This window comes from Mustela nigripes, chromosome 10, assembly GCF_022355385.1.
Source record: "Mustela nigripes isolate SB6536 chromosome 10, MUSNIG.SB6536, whole genome shotgun sequence".
Classification (NCBI taxonomy): Eukaryota; Metazoa; Chordata; class Mammalia; order Carnivora; family Mustelidae; genus Mustela; species Mustela nigripes.
Window position 1 is genome coordinate 42,378,462 of NC_081566.1, and position 15,931 is coordinate 42,394,392.

At 56.3% G+C, this 15,931-nt stretch overlaps 1 protein-coding gene across 1 annotated transcript in view; it reads left to right on the forward strand.

Moving 5' to 3' along the window:
* The first annotated feature begins 12,536 nt into the window (after positions 1 to 12,536).
* CNTN2 (contactin 2) overlaps positions 12,537 to 15,931 on the forward strand; it is a 33,020-nt gene continuing 29,625 nt past the window's right edge. Inside the window, exon 1 of the mRNA XM_059413224.1 lies at positions 12,537 to 12,818. Coding sequence (XP_059269207.1) covers positions 12,593 to 12,818 — 226 coding nt within the window. The 5' untranslated portion in view covers positions 12,537 to 12,592. The remainder of the gene's footprint in view (positions 12,819 to 15,931) is intronic.

Genomic DNA, 15,931 nt, shown 5'->3' on the forward strand with positions numbered 1-15,931 from the left:
GCTAAAATCTGCCATCCTTCTCCACCCCCAGGCCCAGCAGCCACCTCCCTGAAAAACAAAGCACAAAACAGACAGTCCTCCCTTCCAGCCACCGGGGCCTCCTTCCCACGTTTTCCATGGCGCTGAGCCCTGGTACAACCGAGCTCATCAAGCTGCGGGCTCGCTGCCAGGGGGACAGAACACGCTCTGGAGCCCCCAGGCAGGGGGACGGGGCCATAGGTTCAGTGGTCAGTCAGCAGGCTCCCGGAGAAGGCTCGGCCCCTCCTCAGTTATGAGCATCGCCTCAGACCTGCAGACCGGCAGGTGTGAGCCCTGGTCCATCCCTCCATTCCATAGATCCCCCACATCAAATGCTAAATCCTAGACTGGCTCCCAACCCAGCCCCAGCGACCCAGCAATGCACTAGCTAAGCTCCTTGGGGAGAGCAGGTGTCCTGTTCAGACTGTGGCCAGCCAGCGTCTGCAAGGGCTGTGAGGTTTCCCCAGGCCGGGAGTGGGACGAAATACACAAACCTACAAATACACTCATTCCAAAGCCAACAGAAATCGTCTGAGAGCTTCAGACTCTGAAGCTGGCTGAACCTGGCCCTCTAGCCTCCCCCATCCCAACACACCCCAACACAGACAGCTGGGCGCCATGCTGCTCTGGGAGAGCTGGGGGCCAGAAGAGCAATACGATCCTTCTCCAGAACCTCATCCTATCCCAAACTGAGGTCCGTGAACGTGCATGGTACCCAGACATAGGCAGGCCCTAGACCAGGGGGGAGCCTCTGCACCCCCTTTCCTCCCTGCCCCCAGCCCTGACATCCATTTCCGATCTCCCAGCCCCGCTTCAGGGCTGTCAGGCACCCTCTTGTGGGTCCATCAGTGGCTTTTAACGGAGCCCCCCGCCCCCGCTTTCATCCTATTAGTGAGCAGGGAGTAATTACGACTTCATTAGCCAAATAGGTTCTTGGTTCAAAGATTCCCTCCACCCCCCCAAAACAAAACACACACCCGCTTCCCTCCATCTGAGGTCTGTCCCCCGGGGCACCAGCTAACAATGTAGCAGGCTCCGGGGAAACCAGCAAGGAAGGGGGAAGAAGCCAGGGATGGCTGGCCAATGGGGAGGGGGCCAGCAGCTGCACCCCCTCCGCCGCCACGCATCTGTCGGTGGGCTACCCCCACCCCAGATCTTTGACAGGGAGAAGGATGGCCCTCCAGCAAATGAGGGGCGTGACCCTTTGCATCTGTCTGCTGTCCTTCGCCCCCCAGCCCCCTGCTCTAACTTCCAGCTACTTCCCGGATGGACAGGCCAGGCTTTTCCTGTAGGGGGCTCTCAGAACCAATTCCCAGGGGCCTGTAGAATGTCGGGAGTCCCCAGCTTCCCTGCCCCCAGTCTCCCATCTAGACTGCAGCTGCGGCAGATCCAGAAACGAGGAAGAAGACGGGTCTGCCAAGCAAGGACAAAGCTGCTCCCAGGACCGGCTGCCTCGGGGTGGTGGGGGCGCTCAGCCAGCCCCGGCCTCCAGGCCACGCAGGCAGATCCCTGACACCTCGGAAAGATTCCACAGCTTCCCCGTCTCCAATCTGGCTCCCTGTATCTCAGCCTTAGAAAGTGTTTTCTTTGGGTCTAAATTAGCTCCACCTTGCAATTAAAACCATCCCCGCTAGGGAAATGGCTTCTTGTGCTTCTCTTTTACTGAGCTTTTAATAGCTTTTAGGAGCATGGAGTCCAAGCCTCCTGCCTCCATTCCGCCCTACCACAAAACTTCCTCAGTTACGGCGAGCCACACAGTGCTACTCGCGCAGCCTCCTGCCTCTCGGCGCAGGCCAGGAGGCGTCCCAGCTAAGGCCAGGCCAGCTCCAGCCACTCCCACTGCTCACCCTCCAGCAGGGAAGGCACCGGCTTCTTGCAGACCCTTAGACGTATGCCTCTTTGTCCATGCAGTTTCCGAGAGAGATGGCTGCTTCTTCTGGGGGCTGCGCAAGTAACAGCTGGTGAATTCTCATTCCTGCTGAGGGCCCCCCTGCCTGGATCCTCAGCTGGCAAGATGCCATCTGCTGGGGCTGGACCTAGAGGCAGGAGGCTAGATGAAATGACCTCTAGACAGCCCTGCCACTTATCCGACTCCAGGCTACGTGCAGCCTGGCCCTGGCCTTGGCTCTCACCTGACCCTGTCCTGCCCCCAGGCCTGACAGCTCTGCCTCTGCCCACCCTTTCCCAACCCCCAAGCAGCCCAGAGGCCAGGCAGGAGGACCCCTGCTCCCTGCCCTTCAAGCAAAGGGAGTCCCCAGAGGCCAGTCCAGCTGTACACACCGCGCCCCTGCTTGTGCTCCCTGAAAGCAACCCTCCTTTTGTTAATTCTGCAATTTCCCCAAGTGCCAGGAGCGTCTCATTTGACAGTCACCGCATCTGTTCCTGTCACTCTCCAGAAGGTCGAGTGGGAGCCGTGCCAGCCCCTTCCCTGAGGCTCCCACACCTCACGCTTCTTCCATCAGCATGAGCGCCCTGCTCGCCTGGTCCCCTGGGAATACCTCCAGGTCCCCTCTCTATGTCCCCAGCCCCCGGCACCTCTCCTTATGGCCTTGTCCGGCAGCCTCAATAACCATCTCCCCTTCCAGGACCAAACTCACCTAAGTAGAGGAGCACCTGTCCCATGCCTCAGGGAACTTCAGGGAACATTAGTCCTTCCTGTGAGGGTCCCAACAGGTGTAGGAAAGTCAAGGACCAAACCCCCGTTTGGTCCTTCTCATTGTCCCCCCGCCCCAACACACACACGCACCCTGTACCCGCGGTCTTTGGGCCGCTCACTAGCAGAGCAGTGGACGTTCTGGCTAATTCCTCTGCCTAGAAGGCCTACCAGGAATCTGCCATGCCTGCATCCCGAGCTTCTGCATAGAGATCCCAACCTCGTTACTGCTGACATTCGGGGCTGGGTGATGCTTAGGGGGAGAGAGGGCTGCCGTGTACATTATAGGATGTTCAGCGACATCCCTGACCTCCCCCTAGACGGTTACGGGCACACATTCCGCCCCACACGCACCCTTGAGAACCAAAAATGTCCCAGACGCTGCCGGAGGTCCTCTGGTTGAGAGCCACCGAGCTAAGGTAAGAAGGAAACCAGAAACCTGAGTATCAGTGACTGACACCTCCGCCTGGCTCCCGGAGACTGAGGGACAAGGGACAGCTTTGCTAGGGTTGGGCAAGCCTCTTCTGCAAAGGTCCAGGTAGTAAATACTTTTGGCTTTGGAAGCCACACAGCCTCTATTGCCACAGCGCGGCCCCCGGCGTGGCATGAAGGTGGCCGGACCATAAATGAGCAGGCGGGGCTGTGCGCCAATGCACCTTGATGAACGCTGACATGTGAATCTCATCTTATTTTCACGTGTCATGGAATAGTCTTCTTTTTAGTTTTTCAACCATCTAAAAACGTAAAATGCATTCATTCTCAGCACCCGCGCCGTGCTCCTGGCTTCAAGGATCTCATAGGAATGGCCAAGGTTTCCGGCTGACCTGTCCGTACACAATGGACAAAGTCAGGCCCAGAGACTGACCCTGTGAATGGGATCCTGGTCCTGCAAGGGGGTGGAGGGAGCCAGTCACCCCCAGTCCCTTGGTCCTAATAACTCCGGGGACCGTTTTTTGGTGGGGTAGCCCCACTAAGCCCAGCAGGACTGACTACGTAATTTGCAGCGCCTGAAGCAAAATGAGAATGCAAGGCTCTTCTTCAAAAATTATTCATAATTTTGGGGCACCTGCGTGACTCTGTCCTTAAGGGTCTGCCTTCAGCTCAGGTCATGATCCAAGAGTCCTGGAATCGAGCCCCGCGTTGGGCTCCCTACTCAGTGGGAAGCCTGCTTCTTGCTCTCCCACTCCCCCCTGCTTGTGTTCCCTCTCTCAATGTCTCTCTCTCTCTCTTTTTGTCAAATAAATAAATAAAATCTTTTAAAAATTATTAATAATTCCAAGACAGCCGCAGAAGAGCATGAAATAGGCAGGGACGTTCTGAGCACAAAGCCCATGTGATCTCACGGGCCGCACATCACCAAGCTGGCCCTGGACCTCAGTCTCCTCCTGGGAAGGTCTGCACCCACCTCTCAGCCTCTGCCGGGTGGAGGACCAGCCCATCAGGCTGGTTCTCTGGCCCCGGGGGCAGCTTCTCCCACAGGCCCTCAGGCTGGGCCAGCACGTAGGGACTGTGCCCTGCACTGTGACATCTGGCTGAGGTGGTGACTGAAGGCCTCCCCCTAGCCCAAGCTCCCCTTGCTTGATCCATTCAAAGGAGTCTGCGCTAAACAGGCTGGTACTTGCCCTGCCTCTGGGACACCCAAGATTGGCGAAGGAGGAGTCAGTTGCACCCCGACATGGTCTCCGCCACCCCCATCCTGAACTGCAGAGGAATGGATGCCCCACGTCAGCTCATTTAACAAGTATATATTGCACACTGGACGCTCTGCCGAGAGCGCAAAGCCAGAACATTCTGGGTGGAGACACCAATCCTGGACAGATCCCTGAGGGACATGCCCACGAAGGAACAGGCCTGCCCAGGGCCTAAGAGAGAGTCAGTGACCACTGGGCCAATTTCTGAGAGCACGGAGGACTTAAGCAGGTGTACCCAAGGGAGGAAGATGACTGTTCCCAATCAGGAACAGCACAAAGAGGGTGAAATGAGAGAATCTAGCCCCTTCCAGAAAGGGCAGGCAGGTCACCGTGGCAGGAGAGAGCTGGGTGGGGCAAGGCAACAGGAAAGGGCAGAGCTAAAGATGGGGCAGATCTGATGATCTCCTGGGTCACAGGACGAAGCCCGGCACCAACCCGGAGGCAGGAGATGTTGAAGAATTTTTAGCAGGAGAGTGACAGGCTCTGATTTGCATTTTAGGGAGCTCGCTCTGACTGCAGTCTTGGACGGGGGATAGGAAGGACTGAGACCGGAGAGGAAGGCTAGAGAGGACGAGATGGTCAGAATTCAGATGCAGCCCGTGAGGGTCAGAGCCAAGACCGTGGGACACGCACAAAGGAGGCCTCTGAGGGCTGAGTGGTTAGTAGGATACCAGGGGGCAGAGGGGTGGAGGAGAGGAGGTGAAGGTCTGGAGGGTCTGGAGGGCACCATTCGTGGGGGCACGGAACCCAAGAGGGGCAGCAGGAGGACAAGGGGAGGTGTATCAGTCAGGGTTCTCCTGAGAAACAGAATGGGTAGGACGTGTGTGTGTGTGTATGTGTGTGTGTGCCTGTACATTTGTGTCCTATATATGTGTGTGTACACACAGACACATAGATATGATTCATTCCAAGGAACTGACTTATCCAACTGTGGGGGCTGGTGCTGTCTTCCGTAGACGAGCAGAAAGGCTGGAAACCAGGCAAGTGCTGAAGCTGCAGTTTGAGAGCAGAATGTCTTCTTCCTCAGGAAAACCTCAGTTGAGCTTTTAAGACCCTTCAACTGATTGGATGAGGCCCACCCACATTATGGGGGGGTCATCTCCTTTTTTTTTTCTTCTTAAAAAAAGATGTTATTTATTTATGTGAGAGAGAGGGAGTGTGCGCACAAGTGGGGGGAAGGGGCAGAGGGAGAGGGAGAAGCAGACTTCCCGTTGAGCAGGGAGCCCGATGCAGGGCTCGATCCCAGGACCCTGAGATCACGACCTGAGGTGAAGGCGGACGCTTAACCAACTGAGCCACCCAGGCGCCCCAAGGGTAATCTCTTTGAAGTCAGCTGATTATAGATGTTAACCACAGCTACCAAATACCTTCATGGCCATCCCTAGATCAGTATTTGATTAAATTACTATAGCCTAGCCAAGCTGACACATGAATCTTGATGGTCAGGGGAGTGGGGTAAGGGGTTGGGATGTGAGACACCCACAGGCATTCAAGTGAAGACTTCTGGCTGTCCAGGGCAGGTTGAAGCTGCAAGGATCCTTCTAGGTCCTCATCACCTCTCCTCTGCCCATGCCTGACTAGTTGGCCTCCCTGCCTTCCAGTCTGTGTCTGCTCTGTGCATTCAACCCTCCCCACCACCCCCAAAGTGGGCTTCCAAAGGACATGTCTCAGCCTGCCTCTTGCCTGCTCAGACCCCTCCAGTAGCTTCCGACTGTCTTTGATGAAGCCCCCCGTAGGGTTCATATGGCTCTTCATGGACAGGACTGGCCGATTGCTCCAGCCTCCTTCCTTCTTTGAAACTTCAAGTGCAGACATGTTGGCTCTCTCCCTCCCCAAGCTCTTCAGGCTCTGCTGCTGCCTTTGCACACGCTCTTAGAACTTCCTGAAGCCACAGCCGTCCTACTTCCTCTCAGCCCGTGCCACCGCTACCTGGTGAGTTCAGACATTCTTTCAGGACTCAGGTAAAATATTTTCTCTGTTTCTGATCTGCAGTTGGCCAAGGCAGGTGCCCCTCCATGATAGTTTGTGCAAACTTGGGTGACAGCTCTTACTATATTTTGATGATTTGTGCCTATCACCCCACCATTATACTGTGAGCATCTCAAGAGGGTATATCGTATCTTATTGTCTTCAGTATCCCCAGCATTTGGCATAGTGCTTAGTGCAAAGGTACTCAATATTTGCTTGGTAAGTGGGTGGATGATGGATGGAAAGAGATGATGGATGGGTGGGTGGATGGATGGATGACCATAATTTTCTAAGAATTTCTGGCTATCATTTGTGGAACACTTCTTTCATTCCAGGCACTGTACTAGGATTTTTAAGTTCTGAATCAATCCAGGTTTTTGGTTGCAGGCAAAGAATGCAGACTCTGACCATCATAAGCAAAAAGGAACTTAAGCTATCCCGTGGATCACAGAATCAATGGCTAAAGCAGACGACTCAGAAATGGGCAGAAACTGAGGGAGACTAGCCAGCAGAGACTCACTGAGGTCACATCTCAGGAATGGCCTGATCAAGAGACCATCTTTGGGATCACCCACATTGGACACTGCCTGCAAGGGTGCTGGAACCTTCCACTGACCCCTCTCCTGCTGCCCAACACATGTATGTCACTTCCTCTGATCCATATAACCCTTTAAGGCAGATGGTGTCGCCTCCATTTTACAGATGAGAAAATTGAGGCTTAGAGAAGCCTAAGGTCACACAACAAATCAGTAGAGTAGGTGGAACCGAAATCCATATTTGTCTGACTCCAAAGCCCATTGGCTTCTGCTCTGCTGTGTGCTATCTCCTTCCAGGGGGCACAAGTCACTGGTCTTGTGTAAATACAGCCCCCTTTGGGTAGTGTACCAGGACACCAAAGCCTCAAAATTCTAACGTACTATCTTTTGCATAACTATAGATTTGGGTTACATTTTTGGCCCTAACAAATTATGGTGGGGAACATAAAGATAGCCAAGTCAGCACAAGTAGGCTGAGCAATTAGAGAAAGGGTCAGTGCCCTGACATGGGTTGATTTAAACTGCTTCTAAGAAATTAGGCATCAGATATCCAGGGATCCTGGAAAATATGAGTCTGGCTGAGACTCTGGGAGGCCTGCAGAGCCTGGCCGAGGACCCCCCTGTGTCCTCACCTGCCCCAGCTTTCATGTCCCATGGCCGCCCATTAGCCACCCTAGGCAGTCGTCATAAACCAGTCAGCGGCCACTTCTCCGCAGCCCAGCGCACATCCAGAGTCACAGCTGCTCCCAACCAGGGACATTTTGGTCTTGCCAGGACCAAAAGATGCCCCCACCAGGTATGTCCTTCTCAGACCCTGATACCCCCATGGAGTTGAGGGCACAGCTCCAGGCAGGGAGCCCAAGCACCCATTCCTAGTCCACCTCCCCCGCTCTGTGACCTTGGCTCAACGATCTGACCTCTCTGTGCTTCACCCTCCCCATGACTCAGTCTCTCTCCACTGCCCCTGCCTCCCCCCACATTAGCCATATTGTTCCATTAAAATAAAGAACTCAGGGTTCCTTGAGCTCTTTGGAGAGACCACATAAATGCATGGCATTATTAGCATCATTACTATTAAATATTAATAAGGACATTAGCATTGTCTATTATAAGCCTGAAAAAGAAGCTCCAAGAGCCCTGGGTCGAAATGGCTAGAAGAATAATTAGGCCCCTCCAGGCCATAGACCGCTTCTGGCCCTCAAGCAAAATTAGGAAGGCAAGTGTAGGCAGACTGGAGATTTCCCTTCCAGCTCCCCCTGCTCAGTTCTGCTGCGCTCCTGGCCCCACACAAAGCATGTTCTTCCCAGTCCTCAACACTCCCCTGCCAGGAACCCACTCCTCACGACTTCTGCCTACCCAGGCCTCATCCCAGAGCCACACACGCCCACCTTCCCGAGCCTTCACCCCCTGGTGTGGGTCACAAATGGAGACACTCAGGTGATAACCCCTACTGTGAGATTCCACACAATCAGGGAACAATGATTGGTATTTTGCATGGCGCTTGGTGACACAAAATGCACTTTTAAAAGTCATTGTGTTTGGGGACACATGGGTGGCTCAGCCGGTTAAGCGGCCAACTCTTGATTTCGGCCCCCCGGTCTGGATCTTGGGGTCCTGGGACTGAGCCTAGCATCAGGCTCCAAGTTCAGTTAGGAATAAGCTGAAGGATTTCTCTGCCCCTCCCCTCACCCCACCCCCAATAATAAATAAATAAATAAATAAATAAATCTTTAAAAAAAAAAATCCTTTTGGGGGCGCCTGGGTGTCTCAGTTGGTTTAGCGTCTGCCTTTGGCTCAGGCCATGATCCCGGGGTCCTGGGATCGAGCTCCGCATCAGGCTCTCTGCTTTGCGGAGCGTGTGCTTCTCCCTCTCTCTCTGCCCCTCCCCTCTGCTTGTACTGTCTCTCTCTCTCTCAAAATAAAAAACATATTTAAAGATAAATAAATAAATTAATGAATCACTGTGTTTAATCTGCATGTCTTCACAACCACCCTTGGTCGGGATAAGATTGTTCCCATTTTACTGATAAAGAAGTGGATTTTCGGAGCTGTCAGCATCCTTCAGTGATCTGCCCAAGGTCACCCGGTTAAGGGCGACCACTGAGACAGACCCAGCTGTCCTGAGCACAAACCCAGAGCCACCCCAACCACTGCGGTAGAGGATTCAGCCTACACGGTGCACACCCTCGTGACACAGATGGGGAGGCTGAGGCCCTGAGAGGCCCACAGGGAAGCGCTGGCATTGTCTGAGCCTATGTGCTTGGCCTGATGCTAGAGGTTTCCTGCCTGAGTCAATGCTCACGTCAACTCAGGGAGATCTGAGCCTTGATCCCCATTTTCCGTGAGAAACCCAGGGCTCTGAGGTGGGAAGTGACTTGCCTGTGACCACAGAGCTCACACATCGCCGGACTGTCTGTCAAGCCAGTCTGGTTGCAGAGCTCTGTCCGGACTGCCTTGTCCCCTGCCCCAAAGCATGGTATGGTCCACTACCACTATCTGACTGCTTCCTGGAAAGTTCCAGACCCACTGAGGACAGACCACAGCCTGTGGCTCTTGAACCCTGACTCCTATAGGCAGAGACGCTGCTGCATAAACACACGATCTCCTGAGAGCTCTAGGAAAGGGTCTGAAGTCTGGAACCAGAGGGAAAGATTTCGGGGGCTGCTGAGGCCAAGCTGACCTGAGTGGGGTTTGGACAGATGAAGAAAGAGATCTGAGCACCATCAGAACCCTGGGGCCCTGGCAGGGTCCCCGCTCCCTCCCCGCTTGTCCCCTGCGGCTGGGCCCCCCGAGCCCTGCCTTCCTTGACCATTTGAAGAAGCTGGACTCCACTATTGATCTTTGGGAGGTCTCAAAGGAAAGAGCAGATGGTCTAGGAAGAGTTGGGTGGCCCTTGAGATGCCTTCTGGGGGCACCCCCTCCAGGGGCCACCACATGTTCACAGGCAAAATAGCGACTCATTCAATGAGCCACCCGATCGTCCTTGGTGGGCCCTGTGTTGTCCCATCTGGGGGTCTGTAGGGACTCGACTGGCGGATATGGTGTCCCGCTCTGGGCTACACGGAGACATACTGATTAGTCACAGAGGGGACAGGTGCCCCCCAAGTCAGCTGTAGTGAGGATTCTGGGATCTGGCCGATGCTAAGAAAGAGGAAATTGTCCTGTCCCCAACTCTGATAAGGGGAAGGGGAGGGGAGTCACTGGTGCCTGGGGCACATGGTGTAGTGATGGGACCACGGATGCTGGAAGCCGACTGGCAGCCTCTGCTTCTCCATTTGTTCTGTTCACTTTGATCAAGTTCCTCAACCTCTCTGAGCATCGTGTGCGAAATGAGAACGATGATAATAACACATACCCGTTGGAGGGGTGTCAGATAAAGCACTCAGCACAGCTCCTGGCACATTGGAGACACTGGAATTGTTTGTTGTTCATAATGTATATAATAATTAGTAATAATATTATGAAGTACTTTAGTTATTACCAGATTGAACCCACAGGCAAAATGCAGCCTGGAACCCCAAACGTCTACCCCACTCTTTCCTCAGCAGCAGCAGGAGCACCTTAGAAGCTGGCAGTGAGGAGCCCCGGGAGCCCCCCCAAATCCATCAATACCAGATGCAGCTGATGAAACAGGCAAGAAGATGAAACTCTGGGAATTGTCTCCCCACTCTCCTCTCGGCTTAGTAAGTACTCTCGCTGGTAAGGACTTAGTAAGTGCTCTCGCTGTGGCTGTCAGAGCCCCCCGGGGGCGGGGCAGGCGGATGGCAGAGGAATCAGAGATCTAGACACCCAAGTCACCCAGGCTGATCTGATCGGGAGGGAACCGTGTCCTTTCCAAGGCACCCAGCCCCCACGGCAAGGGCAGCAGCTGTCCTAAAATAGAGTCACAAACACAGCTGTCTCCATCTAAAGCAATCCTTGCAAGCATTTCCAGACCCTCGGTCCCTGAGTCAGCCCGTGCCCTGGCCCATCTCCTGGTCCGTCCCCTGGACCGTCAGCCCCGCAGCCAAAGATGCACCAAGTCCTCTCTTGTCAGCCAGTTTCTGCCTGGAGAGAACTTGAAGCGCTCCCTTCCGAGCCCGAGTTGACCGGCCTGTCATCAGAGGGCAAGGCTAACATGCCAGCCCTAGGGAGACAGACAGACAGTCAAGGACCATGCGGGCAGGGGCAGAAAAGGGAAGGGCGTCCTGGAAGGGGTGCCCAGCAGCTTCTCAAGTTCCCCGAGAAGCATCATCAGCACCATCAGATGTCTCTCCATCAGGAACAAAGAAGACCCTGAGCTGGGAGAGCCCCTCCGCGTGGAGCAGAAGGACGGGAGGGGAGAGCAGATGGGACCTGGGCAGGCGTTCTGGCCTCGGAGTCCGGGCAGCAGAGCCTCCCCGCCCTTCCCTGTCCTCTCCTTCTCCAGGACCTCTCACTCAGCCCGGATGTATCCCAAGGCCCGGCGTCCACCCACCCCCTCCATCCCCCACTCCGGCAGACCCAGAGCTGCGCTCCAGGCTCGACAGGTCTGGCCATCGCAAACTTCGAGGCCGGCCTGGCACTGCCAGCTGTTTCAACATCTGGACCACTACCTAGTCTTGTCCATGTGAGCTGGACAGCAGGTGGAGCAGAGGGGGGAGCGAGACGACAGTGACAGCCTGACAGGGTGACTGCTGCTGCTGCAGATGGCTGTCTCCCCATGTCCAGGGCCCAGCCATCCAGGGCACACACACCCCAGTCCCCCTCCATCCCCACCCCAGGTGATAGGAACAGAGCAGAGGAGGTGAGCGGAAGGCCTGGATGAGCACCAGCATTTCAGAGTGGGCGGGAAACGTGGCCATCTTTAACCCCTTCACGTTAACAGCCAGGCTCAGAGAGGGCAGGAGGCTTAGCCGAGCACACACAGCCAGTCAGTAGCAGAGCCCAGCCTCTCCTTTGGACCTTCCAACCCTCAGTCTACTGAGCTCTTCATGACCTCACACTGCTGGTTGATTAAAAATGGGCTTGGATCCATAAGCACTGATGTGGAAAGCTGTCCAAGATCTATTACACAGTTTAAAGATATTTTGCAAATCATGCTGGAGCGTGCGATCCCATTTTCATGAAATAATACTAGTAACCCACATAATTATATACAGGAAAATAATAAGTCTGGGGGCACTAAAGTCAGGTTTGTTAAGGGACTTTGTCTATTTTTAAATTCCCTGCAGCGTGTGGATATTTGGACAGAGGGCTGCTACTTTCATAAGCTGGGGGGCAACAATAAAGATGAACGTGTGGGGCGGGCAAAGGAGCCCCCCCCCACTTGCCCCGTACAGCAAGAGATTTCTGATCTGGACGCCTCCCTGTAGGAGGGGGGCGTCTGGGGGAGGCGAAGAGTTTGCCTCCGCGGGTGTCCAGGGTCTGAGGAGCGAGAGCCGAGAGCCGCTTTCTTTGCCCTCCCCGCCGCACCCCTCTCGGGCCCCTTCGGCTCTGGGCTGGGCGGCGATGGGGGGCTGGGGCGGGCAGGCCAGCCAGCGCCCCGCGGCCGAGCCGCCCATGAATTATGGAAGACGAGGGCGCCCCGGCTTGCTCCCTGGTCCTTAAATGACAGCAAATGAGGTAAAGCCAGAAGGGTGGGGACGGGAAGGGGGCGGGAGGGGGGCAGAAGGAAGCCATCTCCGGGGCCCCCGAGCGTCGGCTGAGGACCGGAGCCAGCCAGTGAGCGGAGCCTGGAAGAGGGAGGAGCACATCTTGATGCAGAGATGCTGCAGTGGCTCCGGGCGGGCGCACACACACACAGGCGCCCTCGCCCGCCACTGCCGCCACCGCCACCCCTGCCGCCACCGCCGCACCGGGACCGCGGCGAGCGGCCGAGGCGAGCAGGGGCGGAGAGAAGGGCGGCCCCGGGGGCCGGAGGCCGGGCTGGCTCCGGCGCACCGCCTCGGGCAGCGTCCACCTGCCCCAGCCAACACCCTTCCTTCACCCCAGGTATGTGCCAACTGCTTTTGTCTCCTCCGGCCCCGAGGAGGGGGTGGGGGTTCCGGGCGCTGCTGCGGCCAGGCTCAAGGGCTCCGGCTCAGTTTCCTTGCAACTTGGGAGGGGGCAGGGGCAGAGCAGGAGCTCCCGCAGGCTGAGGCCAGGCTGACTTCTTACCCAGCCCCTGGGGGGTGGGGGGTGGGCCGGAGGTCCCCTCCACCCTGTCTATGTGGGTGGCATCCTGCAGGGGCCTGGCAGGCGAGCCTGGCCAGGAGGCTCGACCCCAGCAGTGTCCAGGAATTCCAGCCGGCACCAGCACCTGCCCAGAGAGAGGCCAGCGGCTCCGGGGCCTGCCCAGCGCTGGGGTCCAGGGCCAGACCATCCATGAGGCCAAGCCCCAGACTCTGGCCTGCCCGTCCCCCCCCCAGGAGTGCCTGGGTAGAATTGAACCTGACCATCCAGACTTGAGGTGGTCCTGAGTGTGCCTCTGCCGGGTGACCTCTTTGCGAAGTCTTGCTTCAGTTCGAGGGGGAGGCTGTGGAAGAGAGAGAGGGGGGAATGGAACTCAAGTTTGGGCAAAGGCTTGTCCGAGAGTGGGGACTGAGGGAGGAGAAACTGAGGCAAGTCACATCTCCAAGGGTGAGAAGCGGGGCCACCGGGGCTGAAATTCTTTTTCTTCCCTCCCCCGCCCTCCGCCGTCCCCAACTTGTCTTCTCCCCCACATCCCTCCCGTCCTCCTCACGGGTGGGAGGAAAGGATTGGCATTAAGTTTGGCTTTCCTTGGAGGAAGGGGGCCTGGCGAGAAAGGAGGGGGACTCCATTTAGAGGGTCCAGAAAGAGGGAAAGTACCATGGGGCTTACATCACCGACCAGAGAGATGGGGGAGGCAGCCGCAGCCGGTGGCCAGAGCTGAATCCTGTTGCCTTCTCCAGGAGAGATTCCCAGGGATGGGAAGCAAGAAAGAGGGGGTGAGATGACACAGTGCCTGTGGAAGGGGACCGTCCTGGCGCTACATAGGGACAAAGTGAGGACCCTTCAGCCGCACAACACTGGGGGCTGAGCTTGTGCCCAGGGAGAAAAAGCTGTCAGTCAAGGTTGTCTGGACGTTTGGGAATCCAGGCAGACCAGGAGGGGTGGCCTATGAGAAGGGCAGGTTCTCTGGCCCCCGAAGTACCTGCCCTTAACGTTCCCCCCTCCACAACCAGCCTGTGATCATCAGACCCTACTGCCCTTCCTTTCAGCCTGACTCCCCGAGACCCATGAGCCCCCTTCCCAGCCCTGGCAGCTTCCTTGGCCCTCTGTTCAGAGGGGGGCAGAGAAGGAGAGCCCGAATAACCCCGTCCCTCAGGGGGCTCCTAATCTCCTTCTGGGCCGAAACCTCGAACACTCAGGCTCATCTCCCGACCCTCTGGCCAGAGAGATGCTCTGTCCCTGTAGCTTCCCATTCACCCTCAGAGGGACCAGATGAGCCACTGGAGGTCAAACGGTGGGCCACCTGTGGGAGAGGCTGGTGGGACCCTGGATCCTAGGGGGAGAGCAGGGAAATGGTGCCCTGACTCCTGGCCTCGCAAAGAAGGACTTCTGCCCCCAGGCAGCATCCAAGCCCCTCTCCAGGGTGCCTCACCAGTTAACCCCTTTCTAGCCAGGCTGCAAAACTACTCAGGCAGGGCTTCTGCCACCTGGTCAAAGTTATTCCTAATTTCCTATGGGATCTATCGGGAGTCTTCAGCCGGCAAGAGGGAGGCAGGGGACAGATGGGAAGGGAATATCAGAGTCACATGTGGTTCACCTGTCCTTCTGGTGCTCCCCAGCGGGAAGGGAAGCAGAGACACCCAGACGGACAGGTTCCTGGAGATGGTCCCCTGCTCCTTCGACTCTCTTACCACGCCCCCCCCCCCCCCCCCCCTCCGTTCATCTTCCACTCCCCGCCTGGCCAAGCTCTTCCCTCATACTCCCTTCCCTGGCCGAGTGCACCCCTGCAGCCTCAGCCCTCAGCCTACCTCCCCACCACTGCCCCTGCCAGATTTCTCTCCTTATGCAACTCTCTTCCAGCACCTTCCCTGCCGACAATTGTTCAAATAGAGACACATGTAGGCTGGGCCTCTTTTCCACGGGACGGTTGTGCAGATTGTCTCTGACTGACCGAATTTAGTCCTCAGGAGCGAGTACGCAGAAGGGGGTCTCCCCATGGCACCCTCTCTGACCCCGAGGCCACGAGGGAAGCAATACATTTGGGGTGCGTGGGAGGATGTGGGCCCCCCCAAGCCCCCTCGCATGTCCTCAAGCCAAATGTTTGATCATCATCTCAGAGATGATCTCTAAACTTGAACGTGGGTGATATTGGTGATCTAGGGGAGAGTCCCAGTGCCGAACCAGGGGCCCGAGCAAGAGGTGGGCCATACACAGGGAAAGAAGGACCAGAGCAAAGAAAATGCCAGTGCAGCAGGAAGGCTTGAAGTCAGACTGCTAGAGACACCTCCTAGCCAGGAAGATGAGCCACGAGGGGGCGGGGCAGTCCTCCCCTGGGACTGTTTGGGGTCTGGTCCACAGCCCTGACTGCAGGCAGAGGTGGCATGGACGGCCTTCTAAATTCCTTCCAGCCTCAAGTTATGCTTTTTCAAAAGGTAACAGGGAGTGACTCATAAGAAGACAGACATCCTTCTCAGCCCGTCCCGCAGGCCGGCCACCTCTCATTCTTCTGAGCCCCCCTAACCTAGACCAACCTCCCCCACTCACCTCACAGGGGGTTTTGGGAATCTGGAACATTCATGAGAGTTTCCATGGGCTGTGTGCCCTGATGGTAAGCCCTTTCTTTGGTTTAATGAGCTCTCTTGGTATGAAGTGAGCTCATGTTTCTGTGTTTACCCAAAGATGATGCAGAGGTGTGACGCTCTCACCCCAAAGTGAGCGCCCTCTACCCCAGGACACATGCAGGCCCAAGCGCACCCCAGCACCCATCTCATCTAACAAGCACCCCCCCCCACTCAACCCCACAAACATCCAGAAGAACCTGCTGGATCTCCTACGCCCTAGCCCATATCCTCTCCAAGTCTGCCGGCCTCCTAGATCAAGAGGCCCCCCATTCTGCGTTTGGCTGGAGGGCGGCCTTCCTGTAGTGCCGCCCC